The sequence below is a fragment of the Tinamus guttatus genome, unplaced genomic scaffold (assembly GCF_059628265.1).
Source record: "Tinamus guttatus ecotype Peru unplaced genomic scaffold, ASM5962826v1 Tinamus_guttatus_pri_ptg000591l, whole genome shotgun sequence".
Taxonomy (NCBI): domain Eukaryota; kingdom Metazoa; phylum Chordata; class Aves; order Tinamiformes; family Tinamidae; genus Tinamus; species Tinamus guttatus.
In genome coordinates, this window is record NW_028289125.1 from 815,823 (window position 1) to 838,828 (window position 23,006).

At 37.7% G+C, this 23,006-nt stretch overlaps 1 protein-coding gene across 2 annotated transcripts in view; it reads left to right on the forward strand.

Annotated features, from left to right (window-relative positions):
• Positions 1-23,006, forward strand: part of SNX24 (sorting nexin 24) — a 79,022-nt gene that overhangs the window by 22,980 nt on the left and 33,036 nt on the right. The window contains exons 2-3 of one of the 2 annotated variants that reach the window (XM_088534712.1): positions 14,485-14,568; positions 19,668-19,772. In XM_088534712.1, the coding sequence (XP_088390838.1) occupies positions 14,485-14,568; positions 19,668-19,772 (189 nt within the window). The remainder of the gene's footprint in view (positions 1-14,484; positions 14,569-19,667; positions 19,773-23,006) is intronic. The other variant, XM_088534713.1, reaches the window with a different exon arrangement.

Below are 23,006 nucleotides of genomic sequence, written 5' to 3' on the forward strand. Positions count from 1 at the left end.
TCTTTTCCTGATAAGTTTTTTCTGTGGTGTTTGGAGGAAGGAGCTGGATAAACGTTTAAGCTATCCTAATTGGAGGATAGTACTTGGCTTTTTGTTTTAGAGTTGATTAATCCTTCCCGGGCAGCATAGACAGCTCATCTTAGCTGTATTTGCCAGCACGTAAGAAGGAAAATGTGCAAGTTGTGAATTGGAAGAGAAACAAAATGCATTAGTAAAATGGCATCTATTTTTAAAAAGTCCTTAGTTGTGGCAATCTAAAGTAACAGGTACAGCAGACACCTGTACTCTAACCTCCTCGTAGCAGCACTGTGCTCTGCTGCCTTGGGTCCCTCGACTGCCCTCCACCTCTGCTCCTGAAGCTGCTGGCAAAATGCTTGTAAAATGAGGATGGATCCTCGTGTGACTGCACGTTCATGAGTGACAAAGCTAGTTACTGAGCATATCTGGTTGAGGTTTCACATTCTTTATAAAAACACTTACACTTTAATGTTCTTCATGCGAATCAGATTCTTGTATAATAAGAGAAGGATTTTGGAAACCCTCCGAGTCCAACATGGTGTTTTGCTGTTGCAGGCATTGCACAACCACCATGTGGCTGCTGCTCGTCTCGCTGAGATGTGACCTGCACGGGTCCTTGATGAGCTGCCACCGCGGGGCGTCCGCTGATGTCTCAGCTGAAAGGCCGATGTCAGAGTGCCCTGAACGTCCAGGCAGCTCTGCAGGTCACCTGCAGCCTGCTCCTTAAAGTAATTGGCTCCAAATGATGTATATGGACCCTTTTGAAGGAAAGGATGTTGCTGGAAAGCCTCTGCACAGGCCAATTGTTATTTTAAATTAGAAAATGATTTTGAGCTGAATTTTAGCCTGCTCATCAACTGATTTAGAGGCAGTATTGTTCCTTTGAAAGTGAAGGGCAGTGATAAGCCCATTGTCTTTCTGATAATTAAAATGACCAAAATGATGTGAACAGTGATGTTGTGTGTTAGAAAAGCTTCAGAGTGGTATCAAGTTCTCTCTATGTTACGTGGAACTTTTGCCATTTACCTTATTTCGACCAGGATTTTATACACTTTTTTGAGGGAAAGAAAAGAAGGTGATTAGCCTAATGGAGTTTGGGGGCTGAGGTGGGGAGGGAGTGAAGGGTGGGCAAGATCTTTATGTGGTAGGATAATATTGCAGATGGTCTGTCCTGTGTGTTTCCACACAAGTATCAAGTGAGGATGATTATTGTGGTTCTCTAGAAGTGAGCAAAAAGGCTTTGCTGCAACTTTCTGTGCTTTTCTGTGCTTTCAGACTAGGTTCACACTAGTCTACTATGTATTTTCATGTTAAATTTTCTCACAAAGATTACTTTTTTCCTCCCTAATATTTTATTATTAACACTGGCAACTGAAACTAGATATCTCATAGTCCATTATAACCCTTCTGAACATACTGACCTCCAGAAAACCTTGAAAATTCCCAGACGAAGAACATAAAATGCTTCCTCACACTCTCACTCTTGATGCGTTATGTTTTTAAAATAATTTTAAAATCTGTTTCTGCATTCCTGAAATAACAATGCAAACTAAATAGACCACACATGACGTGAAGATTAAAACTTATTTGGGATGACAAGGAGTTATATGGTCAATCCAAACATACCAATCAAAACAATTTTTCATACTTGTCTGTTGCGTAGTCTCTGTGTTGCTTGTATATTAAAATAAAAACGGAGGTATTTTTTAACAGGTTTTGCAGTGTTTCTGTCACTTCAACTTCTTGTTCCTTATTAAGACTTCAGAGATACAAACCAGTAGCTCAGTAATTGCTTTCTTGAATCTGCCTTTAATAATTACATTTAGTAAAGCTGTATCGAAAATTAGAAAGGCAGAGACTAATGGAAAACTAGATTTTTCACTGAATTAGAAAGCAAGACAATCCATATATTGACAACATTTCAAGTTGAAACAGATCAGGAAAACTGTTTTGGACTGTCTGTGCAAAGAGGCAAACCCTGGCCTGATGTGCAGTGGCATCTGCATTTTATACAGGCAGAAGAAACTATAAGAGATTTCATGTAAATAGGTGTCTTGAGAGGAGATGGTACAAATGTGATTTGGGAGCAAGTCATTTGAGGTTTTTTTTCGCCAGGGGCCTCTTTATTAGCATTAACAAAAAGTCTAGGAAGTAGAACTTTGCACCAATTAAAGTACTGTGAGACGGGAGGGAGAGCAAAGAGGAAACATGTTTGCATTTCTTATTTCAGACTGAGCTATAATCTGCAGAAGAATGTTTGTCAAGGCTGTTACCACAGCACTACGAGCTGCTTCACATGAAGTGGGTAGAAGAAAGAAGGGATTTGATCGTTGTTCAGTCATTAGTGAGGCTTTTCACCAAAAAATTCAGGGCATTTCAATACCCTTTTTAAGAATAGCAAAAATATCAAAACTATTTCCAGACTTCTGTTCCTGATATTTTAACTATTTTAAATACCTCTTACTGCAAGCAGGCAATGTGCTTTCTTTCTTTCTTTGTATTTTTATTTTAAGGTGACATGTTCATCAATAAATGGATACTTGTGCCAGTCCTGGTAGTTTGGAGGGAAAAAAAAGGAGATCTTTAAAAATGTGAATAGATCTTACATAGATAACTCCAGATCTATGTAATATGTGTTGGATTTAAAAGCTCATGCTTGTAAGATTTGTATTTTAAAAACAGATTTATTTCCTGTTCCATCACCATATACTTCCTCTTTTCATGTAAGGCCTGAACCGTATTGATAAAGATCATGCAGGTATTTTTGCATCTGCTCTAATGTTTTTGCGCTGGGCCTTGTTTCAGTTACACTTTTCATAGACCCTGTCCCTGAGGAAAGATTCTTTTAATACCCTACTCTTTTGCAGATTTTGAATGTTACCGTGCAGAATAGTCCTGTTTACCTCATAGGCACGAGGCATGTAGTAATCAGTGGCTTTAGGAGTGCTTTCTTATGCTGCTTTCTGGGAGTATTTTCAGAATTTGGCCCAACACTTCTTACCTGAGTTTTTTGAGTTTGCATCTATGTGCCAGCAGTAGAACACAATGGTTTTATGATGCCTTGGATCAATTTCAGATAAGCACGGAACACCAATATTTCGCTTATGTTAGTGTATACACGCAACACATTTTTAATAACATTTGTTGTGTTACTTACCTGCATCAGTCGGTATGTAGTCTATGTGTTTATAGTGTGATAAGCATCTTCATTAACCAGCAACTTTTATATTGGACTAGGAAAACCAATTGTGGCTAGTTAACATCTGAACCTTTGTTAAGACAGTGTGTTAAACTTGGATGATAACAATGAAGAAAACACTATTATTATATCTCCATCAATCTGGAAAGTTTCACTCTTGTATATACAAGCTATTGAAACTGCATGCTAATATTAGCCTCTCTTGGAGTGAAAGTAAGGCATGCGTAAGAAAAGAATGTTGGAGCTAGAGAGATTGAGAAGAGCTACAAAAGTGAGACATGCTTAGAATTCTGGTTGATGGTCAACTCATGTCTTGAATTACTTTTGAGCAAAGCACTACTGCTTATAATTTTGGAAAGATTTTGTAGATTGTGAACAGTTTACCAAGTGTTTTCTTCCATGCCTAGTAGGAAAGGTAAAGGATTCCTAGGAGGAATAATGTGAAGTTAAAGAGAAGATACCACCTCTCTGTCTCACCCTCCTCCTTCAAAATATTGCAATATGATATTCACAGATAAAATAAACAAAATATTATTGTGGACAAAGAAAAAAAATCTTGTGCATTTATAACTAGATCCTCTAACTGTCTTAAAAGACATGGAAATGGAATATGTATTTTTTTCTCTTCATTTTGCCTCCTGATATGGCAATGCATTTCACACAGGCAGTAATTTAAGTTGGCACGGGCCCCTGAAGGTTTTCTGGTCGAGGCTGCTACGCAACGCAGTGCCACGAGCAGGTTGCTCACGGTCTTGTCTTGCTGTTGTTTTACTTTCATTACAACCTCTTTGGACCTCTGCTCCAGTGTTTATCTTTCTGATGAGGCTATTAGATAAGCTGCAGCTTGCATTAGATCTTGTGATAGTTGTATTTTTCTAGAAAAAATGAGTGATATTTGCATGCAATAGTTTTCCATCAGTTCTTGCAAGTAACTGGGCAGAATGAGAGAATTATAGAAAATGTGTATATGGGGAGAGTCAGCGCAAAGAATTAAATTTTATTATGTTTGAAAAAATTGTTGCCCCTAGAACTAATAAAATTAGTTCTGCCTATTTTCAGCTGAGATCATCCACCTCACTAGAGGCATTATGATTTTTTTTTCAGTATAATTCTGAGTAGAAATATGTGGTCTAGAAATTAGGTTAGTGTCAGATCTCTCTACTCCTGATAGGTAGAACTTTACAAGGTAGAACTTTATTTTGCAGAGTGTCATAGTGACACATTTCAGGGAAAGATTTTTTGACACTGAACATGTTGGATAATAGTTATATGAAACAACAACTGCCCAAAGCCTTTCAAGTCCTAGGATTTTCTGAAATGATTTTGTAACTATTGTCTTGTCATTTTAAAATGCAATAATGCATCATACCTTCCCTTAAGACCATTAAAATACTATCAGTCTTGACTGTCAGAAACGTTATGTTCACTTTTATAAGGTGCAAGAATTTTATGTAGTATTAATGGTCAATATTTTTTAAAGGTATACATCTCAGAAAGCCGATATGTAATATAGAAAAAAATAAAATAGCATCCTTTTAACTCTGTAGCAGTTTTTTACCTATACATTTTAATGAACTGGGTCACACTGTCTTCTGTGAGTTTAAAGGATGATGTGAAGTATTTGTTCCAGTTAAAATCCTCTGTTGGGTTCATTTAGTGTTTTCCAGCAACTGCAGTGGTTAAGGAGTTTTGAGAAATATGGTATTTTTCCTTGTAAATACTTCAAGAATGTCTTGAGTATGGTACTACTTGTTGATTTCTTCTTTCATTTATATCATGTCAATGTATCCCAAAGCACTCGCTAAAGCAAAGCTGTGCAGTGGGTGGTGGTTTTTTTGCGGGGTGGGCAGGACTTTTCTCCCATGTGGCAGAAGAGCAAAGAGATGATTTTCACTGACAGTCTCCTTCCCCAGGTAGAAAAATCAATACAACATTTTGTGGAAAAGCTCTGCTATGTCCTACTCTACCTCTTTAATATACTCTGGGAGGAGTGGAGAAATACCAAATCTGCACATAGAACAGCACAGCAAATCCATATCTGACATTGAATCAGCTAGGTACCAGCACTGGCAGTGCCTCTGGTGGAGGTGTTTTCAGGGTATCTTTGTGTGTGCGCACTTTTATAGATTTCTTTTTTCTTCTTCAGATTTTTAGGTCCTTCTTATTAAAGGGGCTTCCATGTTAGAGTATGGTGGAAATGACAAAATCAGGAAGAGTACCAATGTTACAGTTTTTCACATCTGTAAATTAGTACACCTATAGTAGGCACCTATAAAATAGTACATTTAGGAGAATGTGCAGCCTGTGTAGGGGTACACACATTGTATAGCTGTGCTCTGAGTCCCTTAATTCTGTAAGGAGCTGGGCTTTAACATTGGGCCTCTGCATCATGCCTAAGTTCAGATGTTGAATTTTTCCTAGGGAAAGGTTGAATTAAATTATTCGGCATTCTTGGAACTACTTGGATTTTAGGTCTAAAATTTGCATAGTCCCTGTGCGGTTACCATTTGCCTTGATCATAGGATCTTTCTTGAAATGTTATTAAAATACTAATTAAAAATATTAAGTGCACATGTGAGCTGCTGCAAAACCCAAAGGCAGGAATCAGCTGACAGTAGGTAAGAGTTGTTTTACTTACCCATGAGAAACATGTGGGTGAAAAAAAGAGGTAAGGAGGGAGAGGGACTGCTTGGAATTTTGAGTAGTTGTTTCCTGAGAGAGCTGGTGATAAAGTGGCAATGTATAAACTAAGGTAAGTTGTATTTTCTCTGCTCTCTGAGCAGGAAAGTGGCACTTTCTGCAAACATGTAGAAGAATCAACTTTCACTGCAGTAAAGCTAAACTAAGCCAAGTTTACATTCCTTCTGCAGAGGACACTGAAAGGGCACAAGAATACAGTTTTTGTAAGAAAAGAGTATTTGAAGGAGTTGTGTATGGCAATGTTTTATGTAGATAGAAACAACAAAAGCTTTTTATATTCTGATAATGAGAACCAGGAAAATGCAAAGGTTTGGGTAAGCTTAGCGTTGGAGAGTAAAATTTTCATGAAGTGAGCAATGAGACAAAAAGAAAATTTGAAGCATGAAAATTCATGAAGAAATGATACTTAATATTACCTGTGCTTTTTTCTTTACAGTATTTTTGAATTTGTGTATCAGAGTTTAGGATTTTAAATGTTTGTATAGAAAGAGATGACTTGATATCTGATAGACATTCAAAGTTTTCCACAGGAGTAAAATTGGATTTCTTTTGCACCCTAAAACTAGGGCATGATAGATGAACTTAAACTCTGAAATTTTGGCTTATAAAATCAGAGACATGGATGTTGCTTTCTCAGAATGCAGTGTTTAGGAGTCTTAGAGCTTTTATTATTGAAATATCCAAGCCATGTGTGTGTGTGTGTGTGTGTGTTTTCTCTGTAGTCTGTACATGGCTTGGTCTTCAGTCTTATTTCTCCTTGGAGGAAGAGGTACACAGGTGTAGATTTTAGAACTGGGAGCGATACTTTTTGAGTCTGATGTTCCCAGTTAGCATTTGAAGTTGTATTATCTTCATTAAAGCAACAGTTAATGAAATGTTTAGCACTGTTTTTGGTCATATGTTGCTTGTCACTTTGTTTGCAGTATGCACACTTTTGTTGGTTTGTTTCCAGCATCAGAGTCAATTTATAACTTAAACTCTCAGAATTGTGTTAGATATATAATACTTAATCTGGCTGAATGTATGTACGGGTATGTAATTACTCAATATTTGCCATAGTAACTTCAAGTGATTGAGAGGCCAGTTAAAAATTAGCATAAATTCTCACTGAATCAATTTTAATTGTCTCTGAAATGATAAATATTTAATTGTATGACCAGTGTTCTCTGATAGGTTATTCAATCTTGTATCACAAAATTGCTAATAGGATACTTGAATTCTATACCTTATGTTAAATATTGATTTGTATCAGTATTTCTGCTGCTTTTGAGCCTATGCAACGCGTTGGCAAATTAGTTTGCATGTGGCCTCTCTGAGCAGGTTGGATGCTCCCTTTTCTCAGGTGTTGATGGTTGAGTCAAATTCTGCACCACCTTAACCTTGCTGCCAGTGCAATTCTGATGGAAGGGCCTTTCACTCACCTGCTTCCCGACTACTTACTTCCCATGATTTTAGACTGTATAAGTCCAAGGAGAGCAAATGAGAATATTTTTCTTTTTTGCCTGTATTCTTGCATTGTTCACAAGTCCAGATCCATACTCCAGCCTAAGTCTCTCCAAACTCTACAGGTTGTGCAGCTCGTGCTGCAAACTGTACTCCAACTAGGTTACTTCCAGCTTGGGAATATCTGCGTGTATTGTGCCATCATTCCAGTTACACCAGAAGCAGCCTGTTAGTTATGCAGCACATAAACTGCAAAGTATAAGAACTTGGGTTTTTATTTTGATCCTGTTTCTGTCATTAGCGTCTTGCCTTGAAGCCTTAAGGAATAGGATGTAGTATCTTCCTCCTGCCTACACCCTGTTTGCAAGGGACACTCAGCCTTGTTGTGCATGCATGTAATTTTATTGTTTGTAAATCTTCTGTATCTAAGCTTTGAAGGCTTTTACGGCACCTGACTCTTTTTCAACAAGCAGTAACAGCTGGAAGCAAAGAAACACAGACTCTAAACTCATGTGTCTAGTTTCCAGCAGAACAGGATTTCTCTCAGCCAGCTGTGCCCTGCTGGGGCACTTTTAGTCAGAAGTTACGTCTTGCTTTGCAAGGTCAGGATTTTTTTATAGACCATCCAGATTAAACATAGAAGGATTTTATGACAAAAGAGAGAGGAGTCTTTACATTTCATCAAACTTTGATTTGATCAGTTTTATATAAGTACTTTTGTCACCAGCTTTTGGTTTTTTGATTTTGATTCAAGTGGTTTTTTTTTTTAATTAGAAAATGAATATCTTTCATTAGAAAGAAAGGTTCGAGGATGTTCTCTCACTGGAATACTTGCAATAAGAGATGTTAAGATGATTTAGTGTGTAATAAATAGAGCAATTTAATCTTTTTTCCTGTATAAATGTAGGCATTAAAACTTGTTGGGAACTTTTTTCCATAAAAGATTAACATTTTTTTCCTTAAGTTTGGTGTGAGGATGTTAGTTAAGTAGCTGACCACAGTAAAAACTAGTTTTTAAAAGGCTGACATATATGTAACAGTTGTTTTCTGTAGGACTAGTGAAAAAAAAATTTAAAAAGTGAGTCAAATCTTGTAGCTTCTTGGTTTGGGTACAAATTAGATTTCCATAGTCAGTATTGCACTGGCAAGGGAGAGGCTTTCTTAGCTTAAAAGCCAAGTTGGTTATTTTTCAGGAAATGGCAGAGAAGTTCCTATGGGAATTTATGAACCATGTGTTTGGAAGAGATTGGTTTAGTGAGCTGAAAAAGCTCAGAAGAGCACTTACGCTTATATATCAGCCACTCTCATTCAGCAAAGATGACAGTGCCATAGAAAACCTCCCCAGAACTTCCTATTTTGTAGAAATTGTCTCACCAGGTTCCAATGCAAATAATGCATTTGTGATTTGTTTCTCTGATCCCAAGGGAATGTGACATATCTGTCTCAAAGGGCATCTCTGGGAAGAATACTCTAGAGTCTTATCCATACTTTCTGTATAGAGTTCCTCTCAGTACCACTTGAATTTGTGGATGGAGAAGACTGATACTGCAAAAGAGAGCATGGCATGGTGGGGAATATCGGCAATTGTTTTGTAGTACCTGGTCAGAAGATAAGCTACACGTTAAAAGGTGCTTGCTGTAAAGGTGTTACCATTAGGTAGGATACAGTTGTCAAAGGTGAGTGTTAGTGAGGAGAGGCGTTTTTCAGTAAATCTCTGTCAGAAAGATAAATAAAGTTGGTAAAGAGAAATTTGAATGCAGAACAGCATTTGCAAGTATAACTTGTGCTTATGAATGTTCTGAAGTGCAGAATGTTTTTCAGTAATGATAGTCCATGGTAGATTGTAACAACATGGAATTTAACAGAGCAATTCAGTACAACGACATAGTTGTCTTCTCAGTAAACTTAAGGGTAATAGTAGCAAATTTATTTACTACACTATAAAAATCAGTAAGACTGTATCTCCAGGCCAAGTAGTATCAGTCAACTGCTTCATATAGTCTGGAACTGTCAGGAGTACTTGCCTGGAATTAATGGTGCATTTTCCTGTGATGACCTTTTTCCTGCATGGACTCTGGACCAAGCAGTATCATTTAGACAGTGAGCATTACCTCAAATTGGGCAGTGGGTGCCAGATGGGGGAGAATTAGAGTTAGGGGGATGTGGCTGGGGAGGAGAGAAAATCCCTACAGCTTCAGCCTCCATGTCCCACCCCAGGCTGGCTCTTCCCTGGCACTGCTGTGGTTATCACTCTAGGGAATTTTGCCGCCCTTCTCCCTCACAAGGATGAAGTCAAAATAAGTTAGTTTATTTTCCTTTTGGGGATCACACAATTAGGTTTTATCAAAGCTGCTGTGAAGCTGGAGCTGGCTCTGAATGCCACCCTCATCCTAGCTGCAACTCTGGATGGCCTTCTGAAGCATGTAGCACTGCATGACGTGATTAAGCCCCTGAGATACTGCGTTGTTGCTGAACCTACTTGCAGCTATGTGCTAGAACAGGCATTCAGGTACTCCTCCTGACTGAGGACTCTCATTTTCCCCTGGATCAGGAGGATGAAAACAGGTTTAAAGCAACCTTTTGATCTTTACCATATGCTGTCGTCTTGTTCTAGTCATAGCACAACTGAGACAGAAAATGTGCCATTGTCTGAACAATAATGAAACACTAAACATGTGGAAATCCTATTAGTGTTTCATGGACCGGAGCTGTCATTTCATTTGTTCTGGAATTCCTTTGATATGGCTATGACAAAGGTTTAAGGTTGAGTTTCTTGACACTTGCATGCATTAGCTATTCCTCAGTCAAAAGTCTGTCAAGTACACTGAGGCACCTAAAGAGATGTATTTATTTCTGTAAGTAATATATTAAATAGTATTGGTAAGCTTAGTCTTAAGAGAGAAAAGCACAATAATAGAGTGTTGTGGATTTTTCTTTCCTGGTGAATGTTAGTCAAATGTATCTGGTTTTTGTAAGCTGCTCTTTTTCTGCTTCTGGTTTTTGTATCTCTTCATTCTAAGCAAGACTGCTACAAGCCTCTCTTTCCACTGTAAATTTTCCAAAATTTATGTACTTTGTAATTCATTTTCTCTATATAAATATACACAATCTGGTAGTATTAATTTGCCATAATTATAAGCTGTGCAGTTAATGGAATTTCCATGAGTGAATATAAAAGAATCATCTGTGTTTTTCTTGTGTAACAGAAAATCGAGCTAAAAAGCAGGGCCCCTTTCTATTTAGTCTCCTTCCATACTCCTGGCCATGTCTATCACTCTGCCTTTTTTTTTTTTTTTAACTGTCAAAATTTAGAACAGAATATGTATCTGTTAAATGATCAGATATAAGACATCCATTTTCATTAAGTCTAAGCATGTGATATTTTTATGATGTTGTATGATGTGGAGCAAGGTAGCGTGAAAGTGATTCAACGCAGTTCTTTCTATGTATGCGAGCATATAGAGAAGGAGAAATGGTTGTTATTTGTCTTATTTGTTTCCATTTTCTTCCACCTAGCCTTTCTGTCTTGGAAATTCACCCTGATACCTACTAATTACTACTTTGTATTTAAAACATTTTAGTTATGTTTTACTATGCAAGTGCTGCAGTTGCTGCAGCCAAAAAAAAAAAAAAAACCCACACTTTTTTTCCCCTTCATAAAGTGAAAAAGGGCAATTCACTTAGAGGTTTGATAACAATCAAGAATCAATAAATACAGGAAATTTTCAAAATTAGGTGTATTCCCTGCCAGTAAGATATGATTTGTTTTTTTGTGGTATCAGCATATGTTCAACTTCTTTGGAATAAAAGATGGGGGAAGAAAAAGGGCTCACACACGCATATTTAATAATAATAAAAAAGGACAGCTTTGAAATGTTTCATTAAAAACACCTTATGAATTCCTCTTAAAGAGTTTTCCTTATGTTTTTGATGATTAGAGTTTGGAGTCTGAGTTCCACAGTTTTGGTAGGAAAAAGATCAACATTATTTCAACTGATTTCTGATGCAAAGATGTTTGTCCCATGCATCATTTATGTATGTAAAACTCCATTGGAAGAATGCTTTAAATAGGCAGTGATCTTCTGACACTGTGCAAACACCCTTGATAAGTGTTATTTTAGTACCAAAGAAAGGTGAGTCACAATTTTAGAGTATTTGTAAAGAGAGCTTTCCCACTGGTGTGTTCATATCTGTGATGCTTTCTGTCCTGGTCAAGATGAAGTGCAAATCTTTCAGTAAATCATGATTTCTGGTATTTCAGTGACTCTGGGAAAAGCAGTTTACTTGTTCTATTCTCTGATTGATTGTTGCATTTTTCATTTAACTAACCGTTGCTTATAGAGAGTCATACATCTTTTCAGAGTTATCTGTTTGCAAAACATGAACATTTTTACAAGAAAAGTAATTTCCTTGCAGTATAACATTTTTTTCCCCCATAGCTCTTCCTGCTTTATTTTGGCACTTTTACCAGTTTCCTTGCATTGTTTTTCTGTCAGGGCCTGGAGTTGCTCAGTTAAATTTGTGTGATATGTGTGAGATTTGTGTGTAGCTATTTTGAAGTGACGAGGAGATCCCATTTCTCCGGTATGCCAAGGTATCTTTCTGTCTTTCCCAACCACACAGCACTGTTCTTGTGGTGAAATGCTGATGCATAAACTCACTTTGTGCTGTCAGGTTGCCTTGTGGATTATAAGCTGGCAAACAGGGAGAAGGTGAACTTGGCACGGCTGAATGAATGTCATCTATCAATATGAAGCTCATAAGCACAGTATGGGCTGTTTCACTTAGCTCTGTTTCTGCTTTAATTTGTAATTCAATTAAAACAAACACTCACCTGAAAGTCTTGAGGGATTGTCCAGTTAAGTTGTTCAGCGAGTGTCCATTTATGACACTCACTTTAAATTTCAGGTACCACAGTGTGTAGATTAGAGACTTGGAAAAAGCCATTCTCAACTTTTCTTGACGTGTGGTAGATGCCCGGTGTGGCTTTGCAAACACTAGTTTGCAGCTGAGGTGGAAGTGCTGCACCCTGGGCTGTAGAGGCAGTGTCAAAGCCTGCGTGCAACCAGCTGAAGGCATAACACGAGCAGGTGGGAGGGCGCAGCATAAGCGGCATCGCGTAGCTGGTAAACGAGCGCTGAAACACGTGACTGGCAAGCAGGGTCTGTGGGAAAGGGCCGCCGGCTGCGCCGCGCTGCTGGGCAGAGCCCGTTCCCAGCGGGAGCGCGCGGCGGGCAGCGGCGCCGAGGCAAGCGCCCCCTCGGCCAGCGGGGCGGCGAGCCGCTGGTGGCTGATGGAGCTTGAACGTCAGCTTGATTCAAAAGCATCACTGCACCTTTTCTGGGATGACTCTAGATCATGGCAAACTTCACCAGCCTCACGCTCTGCTCTCCAGCCTTCTCACGATTTTGTCTTTAATGCTCCATCAGTGCTACATGTTTCCTATGCAATTGAGAGCATTTTGTTCCTCATGAAATGTTTTGACAAAGTGATCTTTTCATGCAGTATGTAGAGTATAAGATGCGTATAGTGTTTTCCCCTCATATAATTAGAATGTTAAGTCTCAACTCCGAAAGTAAGTCTACATTGATTTCCCCACCACCACTTCCCTTCCCCTTTGCTTGGGGTCCTATTTACAGCTCTGAAACTACACAATATTCCTAGGGGTGTCCTGGCACTTTTGCAAGTGTAATTCATTTCTGGAGAGAAATTGTTTAATAGCCAATAGCTGTTCTCCCAAAATAGTCTAAATAGATAAGGGGGGAAGAGAATCAATACACCCAAATAAGGTCATCTGCTGCCAGTGATTAGGACACAGAAATAGTCCTTTACAAAGCAGCAGAGTGTAGCACAAATTATTTTGATGGATTACAAAGATCCAAACTAATTTTGGTAAGGTAAACATTGGTGCGAGATGACTGTGGTCCCATCCATGCCATGCTGGAACAAAAGTAGATGCGTTTCAGTCTGGATTAAATAAAAGGCTGTCTGTTTCTAATATGCTTTGGCTAGCCAGGAAGAACCGTAGCATTTTTGACCTGTGTTTAAAAGCAGGCTCTAGCTGACATTCAAAAGCATTTATTCAAATGCTTTCTGTATGTTTGCTCTGATCGATGCTAGCTGGGTGTATTGTGACAGAAACCCTTTTTTTCTGCATTCAAGCATAAATGCTGTTTGCAAACTTATTTTAAAAGACTTTTGATATGCCCTTAGACTTGCGTATTGATGTAGTCATCTGTCCTGAGCGTGGTTCCTCATTGTCCTACAAATAATTATTTGCAGTGTCTCCCAAGTGAACCAGGAAACAAAGGAACTTCTGGACAGACCAGGCTGCTTTTTTTATATGGTTCCTCTGCTGCTCTTGTCTTCACTTAATAGACTATGTTTTCTTGAGTACTTCAAAATATTTCTCATTGCTTGCCCTCAGAACTGACCCTGTGACCTAGGAATCAAGCAAATGTCATGTTAGTGACTACTAATTAGTGAATCTGGCGAGCTGCTTCTCCTGCCCTTTCAACCCTCTCCAGCAGCAGCTCAAGCTGTCACATGTATCATACAAAGAAAACAAGCCTTTGCTGTGGTGGTTTTTTTTGTCCGAGAAAGTAGCACAAGCTTGATTTGACTACAGATGAGTATGCACATTGAGTAGAAGTTAAGTTACCATGCAAATTTTGCATTTCTTTCCCCCTTTTTTTTTTCCCGCATGTACAGAATATACTGCTTTGTTTATCAGGGACTTGCTGATTGTGTGTGTATTTGTTGGCATGCGCTGTTTCAGGAGGCAAAAGGAATGCTTGTTTCTTTTTCCTCTTTTCTTTTTCCTTACCATTTTTTTTTCCAATTTTTGAAAGAGGATATTTTAATTTTCACATCTTAGTATACAATAAACAGTCTAACTGTGACTGCTTTTTTGTATGTTTGCTGAACAAACTTGCTAGTGGGATTTAGCTGTAGTATCCCTTGATCATAGCTGTAGTACCCCTTGATTGCCTCTTGAGTCATCATGTTTTTTGGGGACTGACCACTATAATTATAGGGATAAGATGCAGTTCAGTCTCAACCATGTCACAGAATTGTTTGAACAAATAAGGTTAATTTCTTTTTTATTATTTGCAATTTTATAGGTCTTTAAAATAGAGGTGCTAATGAGTGGAAGAAAGCATTTTGTTGAGAAGAGATATAGTGAATTCCATGCTCTTCATAAAAAGGTAATTATCTCTTTCTTTAGTAGATGTAGCTTTGTTTTACCTTAGTTGATACCTTTTCCCTCACTTGAAATTGTTGCCTATCTTAAATATGTCTTGTGATTGAGGTCTTCTCAAAAGACTTGACAACTTCTTCTCTGTTTCCTTGGGAGGGACTGTGGAATTCTCAGAGGTTTCTTACTGTCATTTTCTTTTCATATGTTGTTTGTATGCTGTACTCCTAAAATGCTTTGCCTGTGGCATTTTTTTCTTTTGTGAAATCATGAAATAAGGCTCATTCCTGTAGCAAATAAATGATTTTAGTTTTTATCTAATTAGGCAGATAGTCTCTTAGTTGTGAAGATTTGTATTGCTAGCCTGCCAACTGTTGCTAACTTGTATACACCCAGAAGCTGGAAATACAAAAGATCAAACAGACCTTCTCATTCCTCTGCTCATTGTAGAATGAATGAGGTACAAAATAGCTGTTTAGTTTATCTACAGATTTATCTTATTGAAGGAAACAAATTGCTTTCAAAGTTGGTTAACCACTAACTGTTCCTTAAATTGTTTTGATGAGTGTTGAAGTGTATTTTCTCCCCTAGGCTTCACTGGATGTGGCTTTTACAGCTGTGCACCTGTAGGGCAAGTTTTACATCTCTTTTGCCTTATAGGGGCCTCTTAATGTGACTCTTAATGAGACCTCTGGAAAAGCAGTAATTTCCCAAGTATGGGGTCAGGAGGAAGAATGCCTTGTCAGTCCTCCTTGCCCAGGATGTGGGTCACAGGACACCTGTGTGTGCAGCTCACCTGATTTTACTGGTGCTGTGTGCCTTGCTAAGAATAAGCTCTGTCTACCAAAGGCAGCAAGAAACGTGGGAAAGAGCCCAGGGACTTTGCACCTGGCATTGCAGGGCTGCAAAAGCAATTTTGCTGGTGGTCTTGAAGACATGCATTGGGGTGGCTTTATGCAGGTGACAAAGAAAGTTCCCATGCCACATGGCATGGGAACATGGATCTATGCAAACATGGAGCAGCAAAAAGCAGCTCGCGTAGCTTCAGCTGTGCTTTTGGCCATTAGAAGTTCAGAGAGGAAGAATGTTTTTGGCTTTACTGCACAGTAATTGGTATCTGCATATATTTCTTAACTTTTGCTAGCTCCCATTGTGGTATGAACTGCCATTTTTTAATATGCATTTTCTTGTTTTCTGTTTTACTTCAAATATCTCTCAGTTATTTCCCCCTTGTGTTTATACTGAATGCAATACTTCATGAGCAATAATGTCAGATTCAGTGCCACCACCACCTGGTTACCCCCCAGCACATTACGTGCATGTTCTACTGTATGTGTCAGAGCAGTCCTGTACTTGAAAGTAAAGCAGGTGAGCAGAGATTACCAGTGCAAATAAAATAAGAAATAATAAGAAGGGAGAATGAAAATTTATATAATTAAAACAAATCTACACAAATATACTGTTTTCTCTAGTTGTTGTCTGATTTCACTGTAATTTTTGGAATTACAAGATTTAGTTCCCATCTGTGTCTCATTTTAGGCTTCACTTAGACGTTTCCTTCACTGATCTACGCAGATGTTGTGAGGGTTTGCAGTCTTACTCGAAGCTTCATCTCCTTTCATCCCTTTGCAATAGCTCCTCTCTTTTAAAGATTTCTCCTTAGAACATCAGGAAAACCATTAGTGATGGCCCCTTTCACTCTTCTCATAAACAGCAGCAAAATAAACAAACCTGAAAAATGGAATTTCTGTCAAAACGTTCTTTGAAGCACTGTTCAGTAGGTTACATCTTACACTTAGTCTGCTTGATATCTGTTTAATATACTCCGTGGGCTTGGCTAACTTTTTCCTGTTTGTTTTCTGTACAGATGCAAAGCACCCAGCATATTTTGGCACAGCATACTTCATTGCTTAATGTTGTTTTTAGTTGTAGTAAAATTTTCAGTAAATAAAGTGGTTGAACAGCTCCTGCTCTGAGATTGTTGTATTGCTTTCAGAGGTGCAAAAATACAGAAAAGAAGTCTACTACAGTAATATGCTAGGCCATTTAACTTTTTTTTTCTTTTTTTCCCCCTCTTTGTTTTGTGATAGAAGTGGAAAATCTCAAAGTGCTGTTAAGAAAGTACATTTGTCTTTTCTACAATGTCATAATGTGAATTCAAACAGTTTTTACTGAAGAATGTTTTAGACTTATCTCACTCATACAAACAGTTTACATCATGTAGCACAATATCCACTGATCTCGACATAGCAAATGTGCTTTCAGCATCCCAGCAGAGCATTTTGTTCTCTGTTCATCTCCTCCTATATAATTTAGCATGCAAATTTCATGCAGAGAGCTGCAAGTACATGGAATTTGGGAAGATATCTTAAAACTTACCAAGTATTCAAAGTGTATTTAGTGTTGGAGATGTCCGAGTGAGTAGAAAAAGCCTTTGCAGGGAACAAAATTATTGGAATACTGGAGGAGTGGTGGTACCATTTGCCTGATAAGAACGTATAGTACACTAGGATTATATGCAGGAAGAACTCAATTACTCTTGTAAAGGAAGAGATTATTCATTCATCAGAATACTAATTAATGGTCTGATATTAAAAAAAAAAAAAAAAGGGGGGGGGGGCAAAAAAAAGCGTCCAAAAACAAGGCTTCTGTGCTCACTTTTGTCTACATTCCAACTGAATGAAAAAGTTACGTGACAGCATCTACTGCTGTGAATTTTGCTTTATAGGTTGCATAAGCCCTTATGTTTTGGCCTGGTATAAATGGCAAGGTAGACTTTTCAGGCTCTGCACCTTTCACATTACAGTACAGTTTTCAAATCTGCACTTTTTTTTTTATTTGTTACTTTCATTCAGACAGATCTTCAGGAGTAAAACTCTTTATGTCTGTAAAACATAGCTTAAAATGCAACTGTGTATGTATATATATATTCTTTTATATTCTTTTTCCTCTATTTGCATTTTAATGTACTGGTAGTTGTTAGAAGCTGGCAGTGTTATGGCAGCTGCAGTAAAATCTGCAAAAATACTAAGTTTTACGTACTTGTTTGCAGGTTTTTTTGTAATTTAGAAATAATGACAGTGTAAATTGTAATCATTTTTTACACTTGGAAAAATAGTTCTTTAGTGAATTACTTAAGATCTTTTAAACTTGAGGAAAAAAGACTAAGCCATATTTCAATTGGGCATTAACTTGGTGTTACAAACAGGAAGACAGGAGGGACAATTATCGTTCTCAGATAAATAAGTTTTTCCTGAGCTGTGGATAGTGTGCAGCAACATATAACTAACATAGGGAGACTCAGATTTGCATAATATACTTCGATATTATAATAATCATTATGCATAAGATATTGTTGAATTATTATAAGCTTAAGAAAATGTGCTTATCACTCATTCTTTGTACGTAAGTATTGCATGGACATTATAGCTATGCACAATACGTACGCTTTTGTGTTTTAGCCTTGTTTATTGGCTTTATATCACAGAGCCACAAACTGAAAACAGGTTGTTAATCATCAGCTGAAGTGTCAGTTGCAAAGTATTTGTCTTGCAAGCAGTTAAGCCTTAGTGGAAACTTGTGTTGTTTTGGATTTGTCTCTCTTCATCTGGAGCAATTTGTTACTCGTCTGCAAGCACTGTCATGGTTAGCAGCAGCTGCGGTTCTAACTTCTTCAACATTTCTGATAAATTTAGATATTTAGAGGAAAAAAAAAGTTTTCTGTGCTTCAACTTGTACATGAGTTAGTAAAACCACATGCTTGGAATTTTTTTTTTTCCATTTCACGTTTAATTGTAATGTAGCGTGGTTAAGAAATAAGGAAGCTGAAAAATGTTTCCAGAGCAATTGAGGTTTCCTTGTTGGAGCTTCGTTACTTGTGACTGTAGAGACGTTGATATGTTGGCGCTGTTTTTTCCTATAGTGACATCTCAGCAAGCTCAAAGATGAAATGTAAATTCTCAGTCTCCCGTGGGTAGGCATGTCAAAGTCAATTTTGAGTTTCTTTTCTTGCATTCGTTGCCTCGTGTTTACTCAGAGGCAATATCCAACAGAAAGACTGTCTAATGTCACCTTCTATTAAAATTCAATGGAGTTGGTTCCAGTTATTTTTTTTCTTTTTAGTTTTGAGGAATATGTTAATTTTTTTTTGGTTTTGAAAATGTATTTTTCTCTAGAAATAGGATTGTTAGTGTTGTCAGAATATATGTTTGTGTTTTTATATAGACATGTATATGCATATACACACATACTTCCTTATAAAGCTATAAAAGCTTTTCCTGGGGAGATCTTCAGAGGAACAGTTGTAGAGTTTCTGGAAATCTATTCAGGAGCAATCCTGCTATTGCTCTGTATAAGCTATTAAACATAACTGAGCTTATTGCTGCAGCTGAGGAGCTAGATGTATTTTGCTCACTTGGTTACTAGCTCTCCAGAAAACTGTTTAGTTCCCTGCTCTCAACTTTTCCCAGATGTTCGTAAGTGTTGAAATGTGTAGCGAGAATTTTCTGCAGTGGTGCTTTGTCGCTGTCCTTATCAAGGTAGTGTCCCAGTGCTTCGCAGCATGATCCCAGGCTAACAAACAGGGAACGGAAGCAGCAGATGGGTTGATGTTACATTTCCAGGGCATTCACGGCTGAGCTGGGCATTGAGTCTCTCTCCTGTGTTCTGGATGCTCTTTCCTCCTCAGCTTCTTCCCGACGCGGCTGTGAGCCAAGCTGAGCCGCTGTGCCACAGCCTTGTGCACTGCTGTGTGGAGTGTGCAGTTGTTGCTACTTTGCTTTGGTTCAAACTGAGACTTCTCTCTGACCTGGGATCCTTGTTTTCAATGTTTTCACCTATCTGATGTAGTTTTCTTGTAAAATTTCCAAGGTTTTGTCAGGAGAGTTCCTCTTAACTAAGAAAGGCAGCTGAGCAGGAGAACTTTTGTATTCTGCCTATCTGTATGAAGAGATACAATAAAGTCTGTTGCTTATTTCACTGAGTTTGATGGTGAGTAACACAACTGCAGTACTGTTATCTTTTTATGTGTGGTTATTTTACCTGTTCTTTCTCATCTTGGCCATAATTGTGTTTAGGGGGTTGTCCGGACTTCTCTCTGTCTCCCCGTAGCTCAAGAAGTTCATAAGAACGCCAGAGATCCCTTCGAAACACGTCAGAAACTGGGTCCCAAAGGTCCTGGAGCAGCGACGGCAAGGTCTGGAGTTGTACTTGCAGGTGAGTCTGTCCTTTCGTCAGCATGGCAATACAAACTAAGTCTGTTTTCAGGCTGCTGGTATCCAAAGCACAGTGAAGATACATAGGAATAGGTGGCTCTTACACTGATGAGCACTTTTAGGTGTGGGAAATAAGTTACATGCTTTGCAGCAGTGATAATTTCTGTTCACCTAAGAAGAGTTCAGCCGCTTAAAAAAGGGACTGTTTGTATTTTATTTCTAGTTCTGCCATTGACTGCTATTTAGCTTTGGAGAATATGCTAGTACCTCATATTCTGGTGCCTGAAATGGAGAGAATAATATTATTCTTACCTTTTTTTTTTAAAAAAAAAAAAATGTACCAGTGAGAAATGTTGCAGAAAAGGAATTAGGCAGCTTTATTAATGATCGCTTTTTAAAGGGAAGAATCAACTCAATAAATTATTGTCCCTATACAATAAGTGCCTGTGTCTGAATTACTAATTTATTTGATCTAGTCACCTGTCATGTCATATTCCTCTCCTTCTGTTTCATCACTTGCATTTAAAGGACCAATTTTTACTCCTTTGGCTTATAATTCTGTCACAAACTCTTAGAGTTTTCAGGAATGACTTGCATGTATAGACACTTGAAGGACACTTATAGGAGTGGTAAATCTCTTCCTTCTTAGTAGATGGTATTTCTGCTCTCACTGTGATTGTTTGAGGCAGTTTTCTATTACAGTTTGGAGAAACATGGCCGTGCAGTTCTGCAGCCAGATTTCTACACACGTTTCCAGTTCATGGTGCCTTCAGCTGTACTGATGCAAGTGTTGCTTTGTTAAAGAGGATCTGAAATTATCTGAGATGAAAGATAATTGTTTTGGGAGGAAGATGAGGGTGGGGGTAGGGGTTTTTATTTATATTTTTATTTGGATCATTTCAGAGATCTGATCTGTGTTACCATGCACAGTTGCAGAGGTACAGCTGGAGAAATGGTGAACTGCTACACAGTGGACAGTGAACTGACATCAAAGAAAACGAGTGTTGGGCCTGCACTGCCCATGAACCTCCCTGATTATCAGGAACATTTGTAAAAGAGAAGACTGAGAAGGAGAAAGGAATTGTAATGTGATGTTAGAAAGTATTAAACATCTAGAAAAAGGGTTTGGAAATAAGGATAAAAACATGTTTTTTTTCCCCAAATATGGGGACAGTTTCACATAACATTGTGGGTTTTGTGTGTATATAATTTTTAAAAATATTTCATTATTATTGCTGCATTGAAACATGTATTCCTTTTTTTCTTCTGTTGTGCTCTGAGTTTCATTGTGATGTTGGCATCTAAAACTTACGTTTATTCGATGGGTGGAGAAAACCGCTCTTGGAAAGACTTGTATTGGAAAAGCAGTAGGTCTTTTTTGTTTTGATGGGTATCAGCATACCTTGCTCCTTTGTTGGTATGTTTATCTCTTATAGACTTTTGCTGTCTTGCAGACTTTTTCTTTTTTCCTGATTTGCATAAATTATCTTTTGAAAATTATCAGTGTTAGGGCACTTGTATTTATTTCAATTATGAGATTGATTTTGTTGCCAAGGTATACAGGTAGATATGTTAGCACTATTTAATTGCTGATAATCTGTAAAAGCATATCCCCCTCTACTGGAGGAGTTGATTAACTAACTTTGCAAATTTAGTTGACTTTTCCCCTGTTGTATCACCACTGGATACTATAGGAACGTAGGGCCCCTTAGGTGATAGGGGACTGCCAGAGGTCGAACACTCTTTCTAAAAGAGGTCAACCTATAAGCTAAATTCACACAGTAGTGTGAATTTTAAATTTAAAAAACAATAAATAATATAGTTGGCAAGCGGTCATTAATTTTAAATTTGCTAACAGAAAACAAAACTAATCTGTAATGAAATTTTATATTTTAAAATAATGAGGTCCAGATTTTAGGAAATGGTAAGTTCATATGAAAGCATTCAAGTTAACCAGTCTTTAAAAGCGTCTTAAAATGCATTACCATTTTGCAAGATGTACAATCAGATTTTAGTTTAACATCATGTATATAAAATATTACACATATTTTCAGGTGATACCAAGGAGAACTGGTCCTTAAAAGAAGTTTGGTTACTACAGTGGTGCATGCTAGCTAACCATTTCTGTAGCTAGTAAACAGTTATGATAATTGGTTTGTCGTTGTGTGTGTGTTTTTTTTTTTTTTTTTTTTTTCAGAAACAACTAGGATCTTATGAAAAGGCTGAGCATTCATATAGATGTTACTTCCAAATGTTTTTATTTATTTCTTATTATAAATTTTGCATCTTGAGAACTTGTGCAACCTTCAAGTAGTATGCCGTGAAGATTGCATACAAATAAAGACCTGTATAAGTCATGGTCTAGTCATGCTGGCTTTTAATATAATTTTAATAAAATATAGTCCTCTATGGTTGAAATTTGGTTGAAAATTACTGCATGGAATTTGTAATTGGTATCAAGGAGTAAGGAAGGCAATGAATTCCATTGCAATAGGATGGAAAGTGCTGCGCTTCTCCGTACACCACTTGGTAGTCTTCTCATGATGAAACCACCCTGTTTCATCCTTCCAGGGTATGTTATTTCCTGGGAGTGGATGGACTGAATTCCAGAGTGTTTTTTTTTTTTTTTTCTCCTAGAGAATAGCAGAACTAGCTAAATTTTATTAGATTGGGTTATACAGAAAAAATTCTTAAATTTATCTCAATCCATTGTCAGGAAATGTTCATCATATGGTTTTTGTGGTTTTGAAAACCAAATGAGGATTTTTTTTTTCCTCGTTATGATGGATTGATTTTCTGTGTGGAACTGATTTATTATTTTTAAGTGACTTCCGTATTTCACAAGTTCATCTGGAATTTACAACTTTCATTTTTAATACTATGGAACAGTTGACTAGCAAAGACTGTTGTATTTATTCAAAAATATATATAGTAATTCAGCAGTATGTGTGGTAATATAGATTGTTTGTGAACAGTCAACAGGCTGAAAAGCGGAAAAGAGAATTATTTAATTCATAAGACAGGAAAGAGATGGGAACTAGTAAACTAGTATAAAGTAGTAACCTATTGCTCCTCTGATCCCTTGTAATTGTCCCCATGCATGGTCCTAAGCTGTAGCAGGTAGGACTTGATTTGAGCTGATTTCACCAAAAGCAAATGCCTTTTAATGGCATTGGAGGAAGACTCAGCCTGTGCCGATTACCTTGTGGTGGCTGTCAGCTGGGAGCACTCTCCA